This window comes from Hippopotamus amphibius, chromosome 5 (assembly GCF_030028045.1).
Source record: "Hippopotamus amphibius kiboko isolate mHipAmp2 chromosome 5, mHipAmp2.hap2, whole genome shotgun sequence".
Taxonomy (NCBI): Eukaryota; Metazoa; Chordata; class Mammalia; order Artiodactyla; family Hippopotamidae; genus Hippopotamus; species Hippopotamus amphibius.
This window is the reverse complement of record NC_080190.1, coordinates 148,520,153-148,543,887: the sequence shown is the minus strand read 5'-3', so window position 1 is coordinate 148,543,887 and position 23,735 is coordinate 148,520,153. Positions and strand designations below refer to the sequence as shown.

The 23,735-nt window shown below is 33.5% G+C and overlaps 1 protein-coding gene across 2 annotated transcripts in view; it reads left to right on the top strand.

Moving 5' to 3' along the window:
• CSMD3 (CUB and Sushi multiple domains 3) overlaps window positions 1-23,206 on the top strand; it is a 1,219,369-nt gene extending 1,196,163 nt beyond the window's left edge. For both annotated transcript variants that reach the window (XM_057736100.1, XM_057736099.1), the window contains 8 exons: window positions 1,534-1,645; window positions 3,738-3,917; window positions 6,563-6,628; window positions 11,744-11,902; window positions 14,245-14,357; window positions 16,435-16,522; window positions 19,358-19,493; window positions 23,008-23,206. In XM_057736100.1, coding sequence (XP_057592083.1) covers window positions 1,534-1,645; window positions 3,738-3,917; window positions 6,563-6,628; window positions 11,744-11,902; window positions 14,245-14,357; window positions 16,435-16,522; window positions 19,358-19,493; window positions 23,008-23,167 — 1,014 coding nt within the window. In that variant the 3' untranslated portion in view covers window positions 23,168-23,206. The remainder of the gene's footprint in view (window positions 1-1,533; window positions 1,646-3,737; window positions 3,918-6,562; window positions 6,629-11,743; window positions 11,903-14,244; window positions 14,358-16,434; window positions 16,523-19,357; window positions 19,494-23,007) is intronic.
• The last annotated feature ends 529 nt before the right edge of the window (window positions 23,207-23,735 follow it).

Below are 23,735 nucleotides of genomic sequence, written 5' to 3'. Positions count from 1 at the left end.
CATAGCCTTTGTGAAAAACCCTAAGACAGCAATTGAACATCGTCAGACTCCATATGCTGGGGAAGGCTGAAGTGGCAAACTCTAACCCACCCCTTTTCTTCTCCTCTATCTCTAATCATTTAACAAATCCTGATGATTTTTCCTTGTGTTATATTTTGAGTAAACAACTTCCTTCCCATGTCTATTGCCACAAGTTGGTCAAGCTTTATCCACTCAAACTCTAAAATGGCAATGCAAGCCTCTTTTGAGTTTCATAGTTTCTCCATACAGTGGCTAGTTTAATTTTTCAAAGATATTATTTTCTACACAAATTTTAGTTGCTCTGAAAGCTTTAGGAACTTTATGTTTTTATTTTAAAAATTCAGATGCTATAGCCTGCTATTTGAGAGTCTTCAGAAAACTGATTATGTCTCTTACAATAATGATAACTGGAATTTATTTAAAGCGTATGTTCCATGCCCATGTGGAGTGAATTATATATCCTATTTTATTTAATCCTTAAGTCTCAAGTTAAATAATATCATCTTTATTTATATATAGGGAGTTAAGTCTCAAAGAGGAGATATACCTTATTCAAGTAAGATCAAATTCAAAGTTAAAGCCAAGTATACATGCCTCTGGAGTCTGTTTTCTTTTTGACATATATCTCACTGCTGCCCACTTTACTCCCAGATTCCCAGCTTACTGCATAAATTATCTATGATAACCAATCAAAAGTGCTCTCTTTTTTCCTAAATAATACGGTGTATGCTTTAACCAGCATACATTTTATCATAATAGTCTTATCTTTTCTACTCTTTTATCAGTTGTTTTCAAGCTTTAGTGTTCATCAAAATCACTTGCAGGGATTGTTAAAACACAAATTGCTGGCTGCTACTCTAAGAGTTTCTGATTCAGTGGGTCTCAGCTAAGGTTCCAGAATTGGCATTTCTAACAAGTTCCTAGGTGACATTGAGGTTACTGGTCTGGGAACCACACTTTGAGAAACATTGTTCTACACATTTATTCAAATTACATATCCCTTAAAAGCTTAGTGCAAATAGCACATCTTCCATTTTTGTTAACACTTCAGCTTTCAGTAAACACCTTTGTGTCCAATCTCATATTGCACTTACTGTCTTCCATATTCATTTGCCTCTTGTGTTGTTAGTTATCTTTATTTCTGTATCTGCCTTTATGCATCTTCATGTATCTGTCTTTAACTTTCTGTCTATCTTATATTTATATGTAGCTTATTGGCCTTTTGGTTTCTTATATATTTTCTTCAAATTACCATGGCAAAAAGTTTGGCACCTGTGTATACATTGTACTCAAGTATTTGATGATGATATGCACACAAAGAGATCTAAGTTTTTTTCTTTAGTCTTTTTGCCCAATTTTATTTTAAATCAGATTTCAGTTTCTTTTCCTTCCAACCTCTACCATGCAGAATTTCTCTGGGAAGCATTTTCTCATCCATGTTTTTTTTTTCTATTTGTTGCTGTATTTGAAGTTGCATTGGGACATTTGTTTTTTCTCTGTAATTTGCTATAGGTAGGAAGTGTTGTGCAGTTCCACTGCAAAAAAGGACATCTTCTCCAAGGGTCTACAACACGTACTTGCCTTCCTGACCTCACATGGAGTGGAATTCAGCCTGAGTGCATACGTAAGTGTTGTGGCTAAGAAAAGACATGTCACGTTGTTGGGTTTTTTTTTTATTATAAAACATAATTCATGTAGATAGTGTTATCACTGTAGCATAACCCCATGCCTAGTGGGGAACATGATTTTTTTAGAAGTCAGAAAAGCACAGGGCACAATTTTGTTCTCTTTGAAAAAGTCTTGTAATTGTATTCATTTTAGTCACCTGGTAATTTTAGATGATGATTATTTTTAAGTTCATAGATCTGCACCTATGCATCTGAAGTGCTTCTGAGATACAGGAGGCTCCAACATAGTTATAGTAATGACTCGGTCTTTTCTCACTTGTGAAACTCTCTGAGAACTGGAGTAAAGCTAGAAACATCCATAAAAGGAAATGTGCATAAATACCTTAACCAAAAATTTTAATACTTTTTAGGATTTCCTGGAGCTTCTAAATGTGCACTGACCCTAACTTGAAAGCACTTGCTGTACAGATTGAATGAGAACAAAGATTACTAAACAATCTTTTCTGAATTACAGCTAGAAATAAATTTTAGCTAGTGAGTTATCTCTTTTTTCCCTCCTACTTCCTCCTTTTAACTCTTCTCCACCTTTTTTTGGGGGGGCCGGTAAGAAAAGTGAAGAGTAAGGGGGAATAGAAATACTCATTAGAATTGTATCTAACTTTTAGGATATGCTGAAGTTCAAATAAGTCCTGTGAATTTACTCTATCCCTGTTCACAACCACCCATATAATCACAGGGGTCCCTGAGGACCCACAGTTTACTGAAAAGCAGCAGAACACTCCACTGAAAAGTCATGTCACATGCCCGGCTGACATTTAAATATGGCAAAATTCCTTAAAAGAAAATTCCTCAGAGTGTGTACTTACTTTAGAACAGCTATGTGGGATGTAACTAGGTATTTCACAGTAAGCCAAGATTCTCTGATGACCTGCATTTGGGATATGATGATCTAAATAAAATTAAACAGCTTCTGTTACTGCAGAGTAACTCAGAATTTCTAATCTGTGCATAATGGGGGTTAAGAATATAGCAGAAACAGACTATTTGTATTTATTCTTAGCAATATTCCCCCATTGAGAATTAAATTTTATTATCTGAATTACATTAAATATAAACCACATAACAAAATGTTTTTCACGTAGTGCTAAAAAATATTAGCTATTATTTTTAACTTAGTAAATATCCACTAGGAAACAAATGGAAAAAGTTTTTTACAAACAATTTTGTCCACAGGACACTTTTTCTCAGAGACCACCTTTAAAGGTCTATATCCATGAATAAATGATGAGAAATGTTGTTTTATTTAGGGGGAGAATTCTTCGTAGCATCTATTTCTGACTGAGAAGGGAATGGTCATCATAAGACACAAAACAGGTGAACTGAGGGTCAGGGTCAGGGTCAGGTAGTGTCATAAGTGCAGGTATAGTGTAATCAAGGTAGAGAATTAGGAATGGGAAAAAACATGGAGCAAAGGACACAAAATATGAAGTGAATGAAAAGATACTGCTAGCATATGGACCCAAAATATGCCCAGAAAATTCCACATGCAAAAAATTATTAAATTGTACTATCTACACTAGGAAATATTAATATCAGAGCAAAATATTGAATTGTGGTTGGATTTACCTTTAGGAAACATGCTTTTTAATTTAAAGTAAATATAATAAATAAAAATTATAAATTAATATTTCCTAAACTGGTATAGAAAATATGAGTTTGATAAACTTTAAAACTTATCTTAAGCAGAACTTATTAGATCCTTTAAAATGCTAATATATATTGTGATTCTCTAAAGTGGTGTTATAGTATATATTTATTAGCTTACTTACCCAGAGTAAGTCTTTTATTTTCCTCTCAGTTTATCTGTTAACATCCACTAGTGTTCCATAGATGATTGTTTATGAAATGCTAGTCTATGAAAACAACATTTACATTTGCATTGATAAGCTTTCCTTGACTCATGAGAATAACTAAAGATATATTTATGTAAAGGCATTAGCATACCTGTAAAAATATATCGTGACTCGGGTCTCAAAACTTTCTTAACGTGTCTATAAAAATGAACATTTTTCCCTTTTCTTAATATAGCCCACAGCTGTAAACAGCCAGAAACTCCAGCTCATGCAAATGTAGTAGGAATGGACCTTCCATCCCATGGGTATACATTAATTTATACCTGCCAGCCTGGCTTCTTCTTAGCAGGTGGAACAGAACATAGAGTGTGTAGATCTGATAACACTTGGACTGGAAAAGTTCCTGTTTGTGAAGGTAAGTTTTCTCTATAAAAACTTTTAACAGAAGATTTTGTACTGTTTCAGCTTTCCTCAGATACAAGAGACAAAAAAAAATTAAAAAATCAGTTTAAATTATCTTAGGAACAAAATAAATTTTTTTTACCAACTCCAAGAGTAGGAATCATATAGACACTTCTAGATCCAGAGGTGCAGAATTATTATTCAGGCCTTTTTATAGCTTCTTTTCCATGCTCTATTTCTATTTCTTGCCTTTATTACTTTTCCCAGTTCTCTATTCACAGTAGGTGTATTAGTTTTCTAGGGCCACCATAACAAAGTACCACAAGCTGGGAGCTTAGAAGAATAGAAATTTATTCTCTCACAGTTCTGGAGGCCAGACGTCCAAAATCAAGGTGTCAGCAAGGTCACGTGTCCTCTGAAGGCTCTAGGGAGGAATCATTCCTTGCCTCTTCCTAGCTTATTATGGCCTCTGGCTATCCCTGGCATTCCTTGGCTCATAAATGCCTCACTATAATTTCTACCACTATCTTCACATGGCCTCCTTTCCTATGTATCTCTGTATGTCCTCTTCTCTTCTTATAAAAAATCAGTCATTGGATTTAGGGATTATTCAGGAATATTTCACCTTAGGATTCCCAACTAATTACATCTTTAAACATTCTGTTTCCAAATAAGGTCATATTCTGAGATTCCTGTTGAACATGAATTTGGAGCATGTAACATTCAACCCCCTACAGGAGGGAAAATTGCTGCCAGTATTCCTGTGTTTATATCCTTCTGGCAGAGTAACCCTGGTAGAAAGAGTCTTTCCCAAAGCTTGGTCAGGAAACTACTACACAGAAGTCTGATTGTCACAGTTTTTAATGAAATCCATCTCCAAATTTATTTCTCAGACACAGTGATATGATAATTTAACTAGATCTAGGTGATGTGTCCACCCATGTTGCTGCTTTGCTTAATCTGGACAGTCCCCACCTGGACAAGATGTGATGAGTTTACCAGAGAAGGAAGGGTTATGTTTCCAGAAGAAGGAGCAAAGGAAATTTTTCTGGAATTCTTGATAAAGTCATCAATACATTCTTTTTTTTTTTTCATTCTTTCCAATTCTCGAAATCATGCAGCATTCACCAGTATTAATGACTTTCTCCCCTTGAAATGTTTTCACTCTTTTCTCTTAGCTAGATGAGTTTTTTTTCTTTTTTTTGAAAAACTTTTCATGATAGAAATTCCTTCTATGTGAGATCTTATTCTTTTATTTGTTTACTTCTCAGTGTCTTTCTCTCCTCTCCTGTCCTTTTATCTTCCCTTCTCCAACTAGAATATAACCTCAAAAAAAAAAAAAAAAAAAAACCCAGAAACTTGTTCAAAGTATTTACAACTGTTATTTTAAGCACTAGATCAGTGCCTTATATGTGAAAATTGTTCAATCAATATTTGTTGAATAAATAAGTAATTTTCTTCTCAAATTTCTGGCTACCTATTCTCCATTTCCTTTTTTAAGCTTAATGTTTTCTATCCATCTTTTCTAAAACTCATTTCTTAGTCTTCTTCTCCTTCCACTTTGTGATCTCTCCGTAGGTGATCTGACCTCATTCAAGTCAAAGACTTAGTCTCCTCTATGAAGATTATTTACAAATTAATATTTCTAGATCATTTATCTCCTCTTAACTCCAGACTTACATGTTTAATTGCTTACCTGATATCTTTTCCAGAATTTCTCAAAGACATTTAAATAATATATGCAAATCTAAACTCATCAATTTCCCTTCACCGTAAATCTTCTCTTGATATTCCCTAACTCAGTGGTACCATCATCATATAATAAATAGAAATCTAGTAGTCACCTTTGACATTTTCCTGTCCCTTTCATCCACCAGAACTTAGGTGGCTTTAAAAAAAAAATCTAACCACTTTTCTGTTTATCATCACTACTACAGTTGTCTAACTTAGCATTATTTCTACGGAGACTACTGAAACGGCTTTCTAACTTCTCTGCCCAAATCAATACCCACTCCTTTCCAAATTGTTCTTCATTTTGCAGCCAAAGTGATGTTCATCTGAATAACTTCTCCTCGAAATCTTTAAAGACATTACATTCTTCTTAGGAAAAAAATGCAAGTCTTTATAGGTCTACAAGCACTGCCTGTCACAGCTCCTTCAACTTTGCAGGCACATCCACATGATTTTGGGCTTCTTTGGGTTCGGCTTAAAATGTTAAGTCTTTACCTTGGAGTCTAGCCAATTTCTTATGATGTAATGGGATACCTTAACAATTCTTGACTCTTAAACATGAACCCTACCCAAATTATTTGTCTTTAAGTAACAGGAACATACCTTCAGCCAACTTCCATGTTGGAATCAACCATTTCCATGTTGATTTATGCCTTTAAAATAAGAAACAGGACCCCAAAATGATAAGGCAGCACTAATATTCCCTTTGCTCCACTGGACAATAATGGGGATAATTATTGAAGTTGTTAGCTGTACAACAGAAGTGTTGAGTGGGAACTGAGATGCTATAATGAACAGGACATTTTGGAGAAAACTATATGATATGTCAGAGAATAAAATTGACAATACATCCCATTGTATGTGTGGCTGTGTATGTGTGTTATTAATTATATTAAATTTTATAAACATTTTTGTTTCTTTTCATAGCTGGTTCCAAAATATTGGTGAAAGATCCTAGACCTGCACTAGGAACACCCAGCCCAAAGCTAAGTGGTTAGTAATTTTAGTTGTTTTTCTAGTAGTCATGATTTCTAAAAGTGATCTCCTGTTTTCTTGACAAAGTGACCGTTTATTTAGAAAAACATATTTCAGTTTAGGAAAACTATGCATTTTACTGTTTGGAATTTGGAATTTGAAAATTTGTATTATAAGATGTTGAACTTCAAACAGTGTAATACTGTGACATGTTAAGATTGTAAAAATATTGTTTATAGTTCTCTCTATAAAATTTCCCTTCAAGGGTATCTGCAAATGACTATAAAATAATGGCAATGTTTTATTTAAAACATAATTTTCAAATACAGATTTTTTTAAAGAAGGAAACAAATACTTTTGGAGTAAAAGTTCATCAACTTCTAGAACTTGTCCAGTATATTTTCAATGATATGATTTTAAAATACAATTATTTAGTCATTAAAAATATGGGCCTTGAAGTCCTACAATCTTGATGTAATTCCAAGGTTATACACTCCCTACCCTGTGACTTTGGAAGAGGTACTTTTTACATCTGAGCCTCCATTTCTTTATCTATACTAAATAAATAATGATTAGATTAATATGAATGAACTTCATAAAAATGAAGTACGAAGTGCTTAGCTCATGGTAAGGGCTCAGTATACAAGAGCTCTGACATTAGTAAATATTTATTTACATGGTAGAAATGAAAAGCTTCACATAGAATTGAAGGCTCAGCATCTAGTCTTTACCTTGGAAACAGATTTTATACAGTTGTAATAAGCCAAGTACAGTCTTAGAATCTAATTTTAGTTGGTTTTAGAAGTTCTCAGTGTATATGCTATAAAACTGGAGTGCCCACTAAAAAGATCAGTCTGAGAAACTGATTTTTTTCAGCAACAGACTGAGTTTCTCTAAGATAATCAAAGAATATGTCAACATTAAGAGAGAAAGTTTAGCATGGGGTCAGAAAACCACATTGGTCAATCAATACCTATAACTTTCCAAGAAGGATGCTTTATCTAGAAGCAGATGGGTGTTCTGAGTAAATAGCTTTAGCACATCAAGTATAAACCTGGACTGTCCTGGGCAAAACATGGCCAATGGCCACCAATAAATAAATCAGGCTGACAAAAATTTTTTTTAAAGAGTATGGAAGAACTAAACAACAAAACTAGTATGTTTGACATAATATACATATATAAAGATTTCTTATCAACCAATTAAATAGTATATATTTTCTTTAAAGGCTCATGGGACAGCTATATGAATTGATCATATATTAAGTAATAAATAAATCTGCACAAATTTCAAAGCAAAATTTGTCTTATCTGACCATGGTGCAGTTAAAAGTTAATAAGAAATGGGTAAATTTTTTAAATTCCTCAATGTTTGGAAATTAAGAACAAAGTTAATACTGATGAATAATCCATGAATTGAAGAAGAAATTAAAATGGAAAATATAACAATGTAGCTTAGTTACACTGAAAACTTTAAATATCAAAACTTAGGGCCTAAAGCAAAAGTAAAGATGTGAAAGGACTATATAGCCTTAAATCCTTACATTAGAAGAAAAGAAAGCCTCAAAATTAATGTGTCCTGGTTAAGAAGATATAAAAAGTATAATGAAATGACCAAAAGAAAGCAGAACTCAATATAATAAAAATGAACAACAACAACAAAAAAAAACCCAAAGACACAATAGAAGAATCTCAACAGAGTAAAAGGTAGTTCTTCAAGAAAATGTACAAAGTAAAAAATTTCTGGTAAGATTGGTCAAGAAAAAACAAAAAATAAATAACATTTCAAAAAGAAATGTGAATAACTAGAGAGTAGATTGAATAATTTAGCAATATATAACAGAAAACTACCATAACTGTCAATCAAAAAAAAAATACGTTGACAAATTACTAGAAAAGTATATTTTAACAGAACTAATAGAAGAAAACTTGAATAATCCCATAAGAAATAAGGTAGTAAATACAGTCAAAAATCTGCACATACCTTACAGTCAGCTCTCAGTATGTGGTTCCTCCTTACCCAAGATTCTTTCATATCTCTGATTCTACATCCATGAATTTAACCAACCATGGATCAGTACAGTAGCACTGTAATATTTACTATTTAAAAAAATCTGTGCATAAGTGGACCCTCACAGTTCAAATCCATGTTGTTCAAGGGTCATCTGTACAACATGGTAGTAAAAATGACACATCATTACCAAGTTGGTAATGATAGATATACAGGGATGTTTTCATGTTAAATAATCCTTAAAACTAATCTATCACATTAAGAGAGTAACGTGAAAAATAATGATCATCACAATACTTTCACAGAAACTATAAGATTGAACATCTATTTATAATTTTAAAAAAAACTTTTAATAAATTAGAAAGGAAAAGAATTTCTTTGACCTGAGTGAAGGTATCTATAAGATTCTAGAGTAATGTCATCTTATGTGGGGAAATATTAGAAGCATTTCATTTAAAATCATGACACAGTGATTAGATTACTCCAAAGTAACAATAGTGAAATTTGGCAGTGGTAGCAAAGTCAGGAACATGATACTCTATATGGCAATGCTATGAGGCCTATGAAGCAATTTAAAGTCAAAAATGTCTTTAAAAAGAGGATCATAACTATCCCTGTCTTCTTCCTTTTCATTGTGCTCCACATCAGTGATAGTTGGATGACATTTTAGAGTTTACAAAGAACTGCCAGATACACAATCACATTTAAATCTCAAATTAGACTTAACAATAGAAATTATTATCATCCCCATTGTACGTAGAAAGTTAAATGACAAAATAGTGTCTGCCTCTCCCATCCTATCATGAGTTACATTTCTCAGTTATGTGTGAGAAAGGTGGAGGGTGGTGGTGGCATGCTGGAGCCACCAGGTAGAGCTTCACCATAGCCAATTCTGTGCATTCTTCCAAACTCTGCATTCAGTGATGTCATAGTTTGAAATCTACCATTATGAGACTATTTACACTGTAGAATCAAATCAGCAAATACTACAAATCAACTTGTTGGTTTGTTTGTTTTCTGGAGAGCCAGTTGTTAAACATTTACTACTACATCAATGATTAATCCTGATTCAGTGATCTTTGCTGCCACTGCTACCTACTTCTTCACACTGCCGTTTTCTCCTGTCACTGGGGTTCTCTTTAATCTCCTTCGACCAACTTCCTTAATTCCCCTAAGCACCATGGACAAGATCACCAGGTGTAGCAGATTTCATTAAATATTCAGGGGTAGCAAAGAGTAATCATAATACAGGCCAGGGGGAAATAAACAATCAGAAAGATAAGAATAATGCATTTATGGAGTACCTACTATTTTCCAGGCACTGCTGTTAGAACATCTTTCTCCCTTGCTCCTCCTCTTATCTCTAGAGCTAAGAGCCTATTACCTCCAAATTCCATATCTTTCTAGTGCATGATAATTTAGCTTGTCACTCCCTTCTTCAAACTTATTTTAGGTATAATTTTTAAGTTAACTGCTCTTTAAGGTGTTTACCAAATCAAGAGCTTTTTTACCCATACACTGTATCAAATTTTTAGATAAAGTCTCTTGTACGTACAGAGTATAGCTATATGGTTAGAGGTATGGGGAGGGAGTGCTGCTATAAAGATGACTTGGCAAAGGTCCCAGAGCCAGGGCTATGGATTTTTCATGATACTGAGTGCATGTTCACTAAATATATATTTTATTAGCAACTATGTAATGAGCTATAAGACCCACAGTTTCCCTATTTTACCTGCATAATAATAATAGTAGCAACTAACACTTAACAAAACTCTTCATATTCATTATCTCATTTAATCTTCCTTGTAACTGTGTTAATCCCACATTAATGATGAGGAAATTCAGTTTTAGAGAGTTAAGTAACTTAGGGAAAACCACACATTTTATAAATTATAGAGGAGGAACTTAAATACAAGCATCCTGGCTCCAGTGCCTGCACCTCTACTCTTTCTGCTATATTGCTTTCGAATTATCATAGAAAAAATATTCATGTTGGTTAAAATAATAAAAACTCAACTCGAGTGCATTTTATGTTCATGTTCTACAATAGTGTTGCTTCATTTGTTTGCTGAGTAGAATTCGGGAACTGTACAATTTGTAACCCCAGTCTCTGTGATCTGAGCAGTAAGAAGTGTGTTGTGTGCAGAGAAAATCAGGTGACAAATATCAATAACTTGTTAGGAAGAAAAAGGCTTTTCTCTAAACCCATGGCATTCATTCACTCACACAAATAAGCATGGCTCTTTTGCATAGCCGATTTCTGAGGATGTGCTTTATTATGATATACAGGATTAATAGAAGCTTCTCTCAACCTCTTCCAGGATCTGAGTAGACTTTGACCTACCTAATTTATATTAGCTGTAAACTGTGTAACTAATTTATATATATATAATATCTTATTTGTCTACATTTAACATTAAGAGCATTTCTTCTTTGGGTATAAGTTTTACATTAGAATATTCTTTGATTCTACCACAATTCATCTCTTTCCCATGAGAGCCAATGCTAATGACAATTCTTTCATTTCTAAAAATACCTGTAAACCTCAGAGCTGTCAGGAGCAAAAGAGGTGGAGCCCTGTTCTTCTTCAGGAGTATCTATTATTGAAATAACTGAACCCAGTATTCTGTAAAGGGAACAAAGTAGCATCCCTCTATCCGTCTTCCAAGGCTATTCTGCAAGGGAGGGTTTAACTCTGTGCTCTTCCTCCTATGAACCTGTTCTTGCTGCCAGGAGAAAAGCAGTCCCCTCGGAACTTGTATATAGACTAACTTGGCTCAGTAAAATCATTTTATTTTCCTTCTGAGAGAAAGATATGATTAAAGGAAACCAAATATAAGTAAACTTGATATTTAGCTGGATTCTAAATATGTCTTGTCTTTAATTAATGTTTATTTATCTCTCATTGGTAATATATATACAAATCTAGGTTATTATTTTGGTTTATTCTAAAAAAATTTAAAAGCTTCTGTGAAGAATCCATTTTATAATGCCCATTCTACATTATCATATATTTAGAAAAAATGTGATTATTCAATAAACTAATACTCATTAATCTGATATTTAATGCATATTTACAGGGCACTGTAAAATTAATGTGTATGTTATTTAATCTATTCACAGTTCCTGATGATGTGTTTGCCCAAAATTATATATGGAAAGGCTCTTACAATTTTAAAGGAAGGAAACAACCCATGACCTTGACAGTTACTAGTTTCAACGCTTCTACTGGGAGAGTCAATGCAACACTCAGTAATAGCAACATGGAACTACTACTTTCAGGTATCACATTAAAGAACAGCAAACAATGCCTTCATGCCTTTATTTCTATCATTTTCTCATTTTTATTAGTGATTTTTATACTGTGAAATATTTCCTTTATTTTTGATGGCATTCATAATTCACTCAGAAACAAGGCTTTCTGCTTTTTTGATTGGTGCATGAATATTACTACACAAATATAAAACTCTATGATTCTGAAATAAGCTCCCTCAAGAATATTTTTATGTGGCTAGAATGACATGTCATGAAATAGAACTTTTAATATGAATATAACTAACTCCTTCTCTATTCTCATAATACCAAAGATACTGGATCAGTGATTTGCAAGCTATTTTATGGTCACAAAATCATGTCTTCAAATGAGAATGTTTAGGAGGACACTACAATTTAAGACAGAAAAGGTAGAGCTACACGATCTTAAACAGGCAAAAGGAAACCAGAGCCCTATTCCATCTGCTCATCCTTCTCAAGTTTCTGTTTTCTCTATCTAGTGCACACTTCCCTCATTATCTTTGATAACTCTGGTTTTTCTGACATTCAGATATTTGCTAAAAATATCATCTTGTCAACAGTACTCCTGATGACCCTATCTAAAGTAGCCTTCACATACAAATAGACTTACTCTTAGTCGTAGCAATCTTATCTTTCATTTTCTTCTTTTCACTATTTGAAATTATAGTATAGCATAGCATAGCATAGCACAGTATAGCATAGCATAGCATAGCATAGCATAACATTACATGATGTAACATGATTTGTCTATATTCCAACAATACAAGCCCTAAGAGAGCAGCTTTTTGCCTTACAGCTCATTACTATACCTCAGAGGTTAGAAATGCATCTGGAACAAAATGGGCCTCAATGAATTTGAATTATTGTGCTCATTTAAAAATATATTTTGAAAGTATTGATATTGAAAATATGAGATATATATATTTTTAAACTTCTGGGCTATGTATATATCCCATATAATTATTAATAATGGAATAATTTGTGGTGTAAATAAAATGGAAAATAAAATTTTATCTATCAATTTAGTAAATTTTACAAGAACTCTAGAACATCATTTTTTGTTATTGAATGAATCTACATTAAATCCAAAGTAAAAGTATTAGAAATTAATATATATTTTAATTTAAAAAATATACACAATTACATGATGTAAATTGAATGAAAGGACTGCATTTAAATTATGACTACTGATTTATTTAATTTGAAAACATAAATTTTTATTTTCCCTCTGTAAGAGTTAGCACTAAGTAAATATATGTGTATTCTAACCTAGACAAATGTCAAAACAAATTTCTACAGATACAGAAAGGCAAACATAAATAGACTAATTTAACTTGCTATCACTGTCTCCATAAAATTAATTATAACATTTTTCCAGCAATTTTGGTTACTTTTATGTCTTTTCCCTATTAATTGTAATTTACTTTAGATCAAGATATATGTATCATTATATTTGTATTCCCAGCTTATTTTTATAATACATTATTGCATAGGTGAAATATTGAGTGAATGAATTAGTGAATCAAATTTCAGCCATCAGTTACTCACAAAGTTTTCACTTAGAACCTTATTTTCTACTATTCCCCTAAACATATTTACATTCCAGCTTACTCCTACTCTTGGAATATTCCCATTCAGGAAAAAAAAATTGTGTATGTTTTGCTTCTCTCCTTTATGCCATTACCTATATTTACTTTCTTGAACTAAAAATTCTACTTGATTTTTGAGATCCAGCTCAAATGCTCTTCTTCTTAATAAGTATTTCCTAGGCACTCAGTGTGAAATGACCCTTCTCTCTTCTGGCCTTTAATTCCTCTTTATCTCTATCATTATATCTGCTATTTCATCTGAAATTCTTGTAATCATCCTGTTTTTAGATAGGAACAACATATTCATCTTTGTGGCTCCAGTAACACCTCCAATGCTCTTTTTCTTGGGGTTGGCATGTAATTCATTAATTAAGGAAAATATCAGGAATTTTAACATTTGATTCATATCTTTGAAGATTTTAAATATAATTGGGGGAAGGAATCATTTTCTTTGCAATAATCATGGAATGATGTTATTCAGAATAGTAATATTTAATTTTAATAGCCATAGGTAATTTAAACCCCACAGTTAAGATTTAAGTTAAGAATTTCATCTGAAAGAGATTGGTATATATTGCAGAATTTGTGAAAAGCGTTATGGGTGAAGCTGGCCTCGACTTGGCCTTGTTTTATTTCTTTTCCTATCACATGTATTTATGATATATTTAAGGAGTTATAGATAGTAAAGTAAAGCATAACTGTTTGCAAAATTAGTAGACTAAATGTCCTTATATTTTACAGGCGTATATAAAAGCCAAGAAGCTCGCCTAATGTTACACATCTATCTTATTAAAGTACCAGCGCAAGCTTCTGTGAAGAAAATGAAAGAGGAAAATTGGGCCATGGATGGCTTTGTAAGTATAGTTCTTTAAAAGTCTGCCAGTAATTTTAATAACAAATTTGTGCTTTGGTTTGTCATTAAAATTCCAGAAAAATATAATTTTCTAAATTGAGCTAAATACACATAAACTAGCAAAATTGCTATTATGAGTAATTTATTTTGAAAAAAGAAATGATTTAGTATAAATATTTAGTAATCTAGTGTGTCTAACCTACTGAAGTCTATTTCTTGTTATCTTCTTACCTAAAGAGTTTTCCTTGTAAAAGCCTTGTTACTTCAGAGGATATAGTCAGAGTTCTCAGGCTCATTGTAGCAAAGACTCCTGGGCAGTGAGCTAATATGAGACTGTAGAGATTCCATTCACATAGTGGCTGAATAGGATAGGGTAACTCTATGGTGAGGTTATGGTAACTACCCAGAGGAAACAGCTCACATAACTTCCTCTTCATAGACAACTTTATAAAATATTGTAAATATGTCTATGAAGGGTAAGTTTGGTTCCTGAGGAAACAAATGTGCATCCTGTTTCCCTATCTGTGGCATCACTCATGGAGTTGGAGTCTAACTCATCTTCAGTGCCCTCAGATTGTGGAATTATATTGTTTCATCTAGGAAACAAAATGAATTCATTCATTTAACTATTCGAGTTTGAGCTCTTCTTTTTAGAAGCATTTTGCGTCTAAAAATGGCCATGCTCAGGGTATGGCTAATGATAAGGAATACATCACTTGTGAAATGTCAGCTTTCTGTGGATCATTTGGTATAACATTTTGCTTTTTAGGGTGAGGATTTGAGGCTTTTTACAACTTTCACAATAACGTACATTACTTAGGTAACTAATTGCAAATAAGCAGGACAAATTTCAGGGTAAATTCACATTACTAGTTATCAAGAATGCTGAAATGTATCAACTCCTGTTTCATTAGTGAGATCAAATGACACTATGCATGTAAAGTACTTTTAAAATATAGAGTTTTACACACACGCAAGGTGAAGTGAATAGCATTTACAGCGTTAGACCGAGCCACAGAATCTCAGGGTCAAACAACACGTATTTGATTCTTTCTCATGTGTCTGAGGTTAGTTGTGGGGGCTCCACTTGAGACTGTGGTAGCAAGTTCAGGTTTGCTCCAGGTGTCTCATACCAGGCCCAGGCTGGAGGGACAGCAGCTACCAGGAGCATATTCTTCCTGAAGCTCTGAGGGGCAAAGTGGAAACGCTCCCCCTCTTTTAACAGACCAATTGAGATATGATTCATATAGCCTAGAATTCACCCATTTAAATGTACAGCTCAATGGTTTTAAGTATGTTTACAGATGTATAGCTATCACCACAGTTGATTTTAGAATATTTCCATCACCTCAACAAGAAACTCCATACCCTTCAGCTGTCACCCAACCCATCCACCCCAATCACCCCCCCACCCCCCGCTCAACCCCAAGCAACCACAACTCTATTTTCTGTCTCTTTAGATTTCCCTGTTCTAGGCTTTCATATTTATGAAATCATACAATACATGGTCTTTTGTGACTGGCTTCTTTCACTTATAATGGAAAACATGCCTCTTAATATCTAGGCTTAGAACTGACCTGTTGTCAATTCCACCATTCCATTGGCCAAATAAGTCACAGGAGCAAATTCAACTCACTGAGGTAGAAAGTATACCCTTTCCATGAAGGCTGATGGGAGAGGGGAGAAGGAGTGGATATATGCTGAACAGTAATCTAATCTACAAAGTACAGTATTATTATATTTTAATTTTTAATTGACCATTTACTTCATTCTGTTTCATGATATCAATGCTCTTTCTCTTGACAATAGGTTTCCTAGCCTAAAATAAATCTATAAATCTGTATCATTATATTAATAACCAATCTCCTTTTTTCCAGTATCATAGTTATTTAAAGATGAAATTTTTAATTTTGCTTTTAATGATGGCAAATCTACTCAATGTGCTGTGTTTTACATAGTCAAAGATATGGAGGAAGGAATTCTGCATAATATTTATTTCAGAGTAAAACAATATTTCCTAAGGCTGGGAAAATATGTGTGTCCAATCTTCACTTATAATCAAACATAAATATTTTTAGGTTTCTGCTGAGCCTGATGGAGCTACTTATGTATTCCAAGGATTTATTCAGGGCAAAGATTATGGGCAATTTGGACTACAAAGACTGGGTAATGTATTCATTTTAATTTTCATGTAGTTCCTTTATTACTCCCAATATCAGAAGAAAATGATGAAAATGATTCTGTACATTAGGCACACTTACTACACTTTGAATCTTGCATTGTCAGGACTATACATTGATACATTTGATAGCCTTTTAAGTAACTGCATTCTTCAAAATATTGGTTCTGTATGTTCCAACTCCATACAATGTTTAGCTTTTCATTCTATTTCTAATAAACATGACAAACTGCCTTTTACTTGCCTGAAGCAAGTAAAAAGAAGAAAAAGTGATATAGATATGAAAGAAAACATTAAAATGTAAATAATTTTATCTCATGAGAATTGTAATACTTTTCTTCAATTTGAATATTGTTGCAACTTTCTTACTGCTCCCCCCAAAAAAAAATGTAGTGGCACTTTGAGAAACTCATAGAGTCTGGAAAGGTAAAATAACTTTGAGGAATGAGCCCTTTTTCAGGGCTTTGTGCTCTTCAGACATGTAAATTTTCTGTGGTGGGAGGCACAGGGTTTTGTCATTTTTATTTCCAACTCTTCTAAAACGTGTGCAAATAGTTAATGGTCTTGTTTGACTGTATTAACATAGCTGTTGGTGATTAATTTTCCTAAGGTATATTCTCCCATTATTATATTGTGATATTAATGCATAAACAGTAAATTCAAGCTCTAAAAACTACTACTTGATGTTTTTCTTAAAAATTCCATTGCTGGACTTCCTTGGTGGTGCAATGGTTAAGAATTCGCCTGACAATGCAGGGCACATGGGTTCGATCCCTGGTTCAGGAAGATCCTACATGCTGTGGAGCAATTAAGCCCGTGCACCACAACTACTAAGCCTGCGCTCTAGAGCCCGTAAGCCACACTGTTGAGCCCATGTGCCACAACTTACTGAAGCCCACGCGCCTAGAGCCCATACCCCATGACAAGAGAAGCCACTGCAATGAGAAGCCCACACACCACAATGAAGAATAGCCCCTGCTCGCTGCAACTAGAGAAAGCCTGTGTGCAGCAACAAAGACCCAATGCAGCAAATAAATAAATAAATAAATAAATAAATAAATAAATAAATAATTTATTTTAAAAAATTCCATTGCTTTGAACTTTTACATAAGTGTTTTGAGTCCCTTGAAAAATAAGGTATAAATAAAGGTACTATCATTTTGTAACTTAGACTAAGGTGTGACTTAGTTGAATATTTATCAAAAAGGCAAATCAGCTTTCTCCCAATGAACAGTGATAATAAGATGCCATTTCAGATAATGTCTTGTCAAAATTGTTAGTTTTAAAAGCAGGATAAAACATTCATTAACATAGAACATTGACATAGTTGTGTAATTGAATGTAAGATGTTTTCACATAATATTCCCCAAAGCATCTCAAACACTATATGTCTAAAAGAGAAGCAATAAAAAAGAAACTATTTCTTTCTGAAAAAGAGCTTATTTATTTTCTCTTCCCCAGTCCCTGTGCCAACATGTTGACAGACCTGATTTTTCTCATTTCCTAACTGTGCTAATGTCATAACCATTTACTCAGCCCCAAACACTCCTAAATACTATGCCTTCTTATCCCTTTCATCCACACAAGCAAGTTCTGTTTATTTTAACTACAAAGGGCTCCCCTAAATCTATCTTTTCATGTTCTTCCTAGTGCTGCAGTTCACATCTTAATTTCCATTTTTATCTAGGATGTTGCTACAGTCTGCAAACTACTTATGCTTTCAGACTAGACTCCCTGAAGTCCATCTCACCCTAGTCACTGTTCTAAATCTTGTATCTTTTCTTTTTTAAACTAGTTTTTTCTTTAATTAATTAATTTTATTTATTTATTTTTTACTTTTGGCTGTGTTGGGTCTTTGTTGCTGTGCATGGGCTTTTTCTGCTTGTGGTGAGCCATGGCTACTCTTTGTTGTGGTGCGCAGGCTTCTTACTGCAGTGGCTTCTCTTGTTGCAGAGCACAGGCTCCAGGTACACAGGCTTCCATAGTTGTGGCTGGCAGGCTCCAGAGCACAGGCTCAGTAGTTGTGGCACATGGGCTTAGTTCCTCCACAGCATGTGGGATCATCCTGGACCAGGGCTCGAACCCGTGTCCCCTGCATTGGCAGGCGGATTCTTAACCACTGCACCATCAGGGAAGCCCCTAAATCTTATATCTTATCTGAGCCTTATTTTTCCCAAACACCTTCAGTTATTCCTCACTGTAGGTGGGTGGAAAATTAGAGCTCTTTAGAATAATATTTATGCCTTTTTGTATAATTTATAATTTTAGCCTCCTACACATGTCCTTTCCACACAGACATGCCTAATGATTGTCATATCCCCTAAATATGCCACTCACCTTCACATTTCTAGGCTTCTGAAGGCCCTGCTTCCTCCTCTATTTGTTGTTTTACTGATTCTTCGAGGTCAAGCTCATATTATATGTCCTCCAGAAAACATTCTTACATACCACCAGATGAAATTACTGCTTCCTTTCCTAAAGCACATTGGTCATTAATTCATGCTTGATATATACACTTATTTGTGGCTCTATATTCTTCCTACAATTGTATGAACTCTTCAGAGACTCTGCTTATTTTTTATTCTGTACCCTTTCCTGGAAAAATATCTTATACATAGTAGGCATTGTGCAAAATTGTGTGGAAAAGAGTTGGAGTTTCATGAATTATTTTTGTTTACTATGTACATTTCTAAGTACATATCTTGTAGATATTTCCAAGTAGATATCTTGAGCAAAGAAGAAATTAATTGGTTCATAAAAAAAATCAAGTGTGATAAAGTACAGTTGATTTTGTATTTATAAGTTATTTTCTTATTTTATAGGACTGAATATGTCAGAAGGTTCAAATTCTTCAAATCAGCCTCATGGTACAAATAGTAGTTCTGTGGCCATTGCTATTCTTGTGCCTTTTTTTGCACTTATATTTGCAGGATTTGGATTTTATCTTTATAAACAAAGGTAAGTTTGTTGATTTTATGTATAAAACATTTCCCAAATCTATATTTCATGTTCTTTTTACTCTCTAGTTCAAATTCTAACTTCCAATTTTTTCTGGGTTGTTGAAATCTTGTGTGCCAAATACTGCCACAGTTGTTGAAACCATTATTTCCCCTGCCCTTCCTTCCACCACCACCTCCACCACACTACTAAAATTACTCTAAGTTGCACAGGCATTCAACTTAACCCTTCCTCCTTTTTGTCTGTTAATTTCCTGGTACCTAACTAATTGTATAAGTTATTTTTACGTTATCCATGTTGAAACTTTAGAGATACAAAATCTAAGCTAAGGTTTACATTGAAGAGGTGATAGCTGCTGCCAGATTTATTTAGAGAACTAGGAAGAAGCTTTTGTCCAAACCTCTTAGTTCACACGACAGTACTGATAGATTTTACCCAGGCAGACAGATGATAAAGTCCTCTAATTCTCTCAGTTATCTTCTGTTGCTTTTAGAAGATGATGCAATTAATATGTTATATTTGTGATACATCTTACATATGACTATATCATTATTAGTTGGTGCCTTTTCACTACATCCGTTACAACATCTGGGTGAGGGGCTTCACTATATAGTTCTCCACTATTTGGGACCATCCCTTATTAAGTAAAAAAGTATGAGAAAAAAAAAAGAAGAAGAAGAAAAAAGTGTGCAGGTAACCAGATAATTAACTGAATACCTACAAGTAATATATTTTTCTCAAAACTGATGTTTTTATTATAAATGCCAGTCTGTATTATCTAAGAATGATTTATTTAATATTATGTAAATTTGTAACCATTGTGCATTAACAGCTGTTTAGGCCTTGTCAATATCAGATGTTATTAATGATAAAAATCATCACTAAATTTATTTATAAAGCAAGCTATGCTAATCTTTTTTAATATTGTTGTAAAATACACATAACCTAAAGTCATTTAAACCATTGTAGGTGTATAATTCAGTGACATTTAGTACATTCACAATGTCTATCACCCCATCACCCCAAAAGGAAACAGTACCCACTAAGCAGTCACTCCCCACTCCTCCCACCCCGGCCCAGGCAACTACTAATCTGCTTTCTGTCTATTGGTTCACCTATTCTGGATATTTTATGTAAATGGAATCATATAATATGTGACATTTTATATCTGGCTTCTTGAATGTAATATAATGTTTTCAAGTTTTACCCATCTTATACCATACATCTGCACATTATTCCTTTATATGGCTGAATAATATTCCAGTGTATGTTTGAATGTGTTATGTTTAAGTGTGTCCATTCCTTAGTTGATGGACATTTGGATTGTTCCTATGTTCTGGCAGTTGTGAATCGTGCTGCTATATGCATTTGTGTACAAGTTTTTGTTTGGATGTCTGTTTCAGTTTTTCTGAGTATGTACTCAAGAATGGAATTGCTGGATTATGTGATAACCCTCCATTTAACCATCCTAGTGAAGTAGTATCTCATTTTGGTTTTGATTTGCATTTCCCTAATTACTAATGTCATTGAGCATCTTTTCATGTGCCTGTTGGTCATTTGTCTACAACCTTTGAAGAAATGCCTATTTGTGTACTTTGCCCATTTTTAAAATTGGGTTATTTGTCTTCTTGTTGTTGTTGGGGTATAAGTGTTCAGTATGTGTTCTGGATACTAGACCCTTTTCAGATATATGGTATGCAAACATTTATCTTTATATGAGTTGTAGTTCCACTCTCTTGATAGTGTCCGATATATAAAAGTTTTTTATTTTGATGAAGTCCAGTTTCTTTTTTCTTTTGTTACTTGTGCTCTTAGTGTCATACCTAAGAAACCATTGCCAAATTCAAGGTCATGAAAATTTACCTGTATGTTTTCTCCTAAGAGGTTTATAGATTTTGCTCTTATATTTAGAACTTTGATTAGCTTTAATTTAATTTTTGTTTAATTTAAATTTTGTTTAATTTTATAAACTTTTCTAAAGCTTGATATTATTTTCCTTAAAGCTGTTGTTCAATATTAGCAGAAGGAAATCCTTTTACATCTTTGTGATCCTTACCTAACTAGAAGGAAATGACGTTGCTTCTGTTTTTTATTGTGAATCTAGTTTGAAAAAAAGAGAGACAAATATGATCCATTAGAATTATGCACCTGGCAAGAGCAAGTTGTAAGCAATATGATTTGTATTATGTAACAATGTATAGATGATGCTATTGAAAGAAACTTTAGATAGATTTTTTAAAAATTATCATCATACAAAGCACCTAACAATTTTTAGTGTGGAGAAAAATTCAGAAAATACATTAGGGGTAGTAAAATCACAGAATAGCAAATACAGATTACACTAAAATAAATAGTTGAAATTTGTGGTGTTTGGTGTAAACAAAGGAGATTTATTTTAAAGCCTTTTTAGGAATTAGGTTTGAGAAACAAGTAGGGGCAGTAATGGCCTCTGTTCTATTACAAATGTCAGCAAATTATGCAGTGGGATGTGGGAAAGAGAAACTAGCAATGAACATTCGTCAAAAGTGAGACAAATAAAGAAATGAAGCAGGAATTCAAGGCGAGAAACTTATACCAGCCAGCCTAGATTCCATGTGTTTTATTAGCTAATGGCAAATGTTCAGTTATCAGTAACTCTTTGGAAACTATTTTCATGGATTAAGTATCAGTATAATTAGTAATTTTTTCTTTGAGATTTTGAATTTACTTGCTCTAACATGTATAACATTTTAGGCCAATTGAATATTTATGTTTCTGGGATACTCCAAGCACCTTCCCAAATTAGGCATCAGCATTAGATGTCCATTCTTCTTGGAACCCCCTTCTTATTACTGCAGAACCAACTCCTTATTGTCCAAGTGTCAGATTAAGTTTTACCTGCTTAGAGATGCTTTTCCTTATTGCCTCCCCTAAAGTGGCTCCCAGTTACTTCTTGCCATATCAACCATTTTTCTTTTCATCAAAACATTTTTTATTATCTATTACTTTTCTTGTTTTATTTATTTTTAATTCATTCATCACTTCTATCTTACAATATGAGCTCCATGAGAGTGATGACTCTATGTTTTTTGTAAAAAAATGAAATAAAATTATATATCCAATACCTAGGATCATGCCTAGCACATCATAGATGCTCAGTAAATATTTGAGGAATGAATAGTAATGAGATTAAAATTCATCAGCATCATAATTTAGTCATATTTTACATACTAATTCATAATGATAACATTATTTCCTAAGAAAATTTATGAGAATAGCCATAATATTTATTTACACTTACTCATATTGGTGCTGTTTATAAATATATATTGTATGTAAATAATAAAAGTCACTCAGGATTTAAAAGTGACAGATAAATTGTTCAAATGTGTTGTATTGAGTTTATGGTTTCTCAATTAATACTTTCAAGTTACATTATCTGTTAACAATGATAACAAGTATATTATGTTTGAGCCCTACTCTGCCATTTCTAGAAGAAAGTTAACACATAGCTAATCAATGTTCTCATCAACAGGACTGCACCCAAGACACAGTATACAGGATGTTCAGTTCATGAAAATAATAATGGCCAAGCAGCTTTTGAAAATCCCATGTATGACACCAACGCAAAGTCAGTGGAAGGGAAGGCAGTACGATTTGATCCCAACTTGAACACAGTCTGCACAATGGTATAACGCGGCAACCTTTGCCTTCTTCAGAAGCTTGGAAATCGACACACAAAACAGTGCACATTGAGTTCACTGATAAACAAATTAAAGCACACTTTTCAGGACTTGCTGGGTCACCTTTTCCTGAGGAATGATAGAGAAGAGTGTTTTTTCATAAACTGGACCATAATTCTTCTTCATGTTTACCATGGAGAGTTTTACAGAAATTCAGCTGCACTCTGAGAGTGCTTACTCACAGTTTATTTGCTTTTTTTAAAAGGAGATTATTCTAAAACATAAACTTATTTGCATATATTGGAGGAGCATCCACTATCAGTATTTCTGTGCTTTATAAACTATATTAGAGGGACTGGGTAAAAAATGATATAGGGTAGAAAATAAGAGCTATACTTACAAGAGTCAATAGATCACTGACTTCTCTTTAACTGTCATGAGCTACATCACGCCCATAAGTCTGTTTTTCACCCACTCTATGAGCTGTTCCTTCCTATTAATTGAGTCATTGTTTTCTTTTTTTCCCTGGTTATTTCAGATTGAGTCATACCCTGAAATGTTTATGATCTAATTTCTGCCA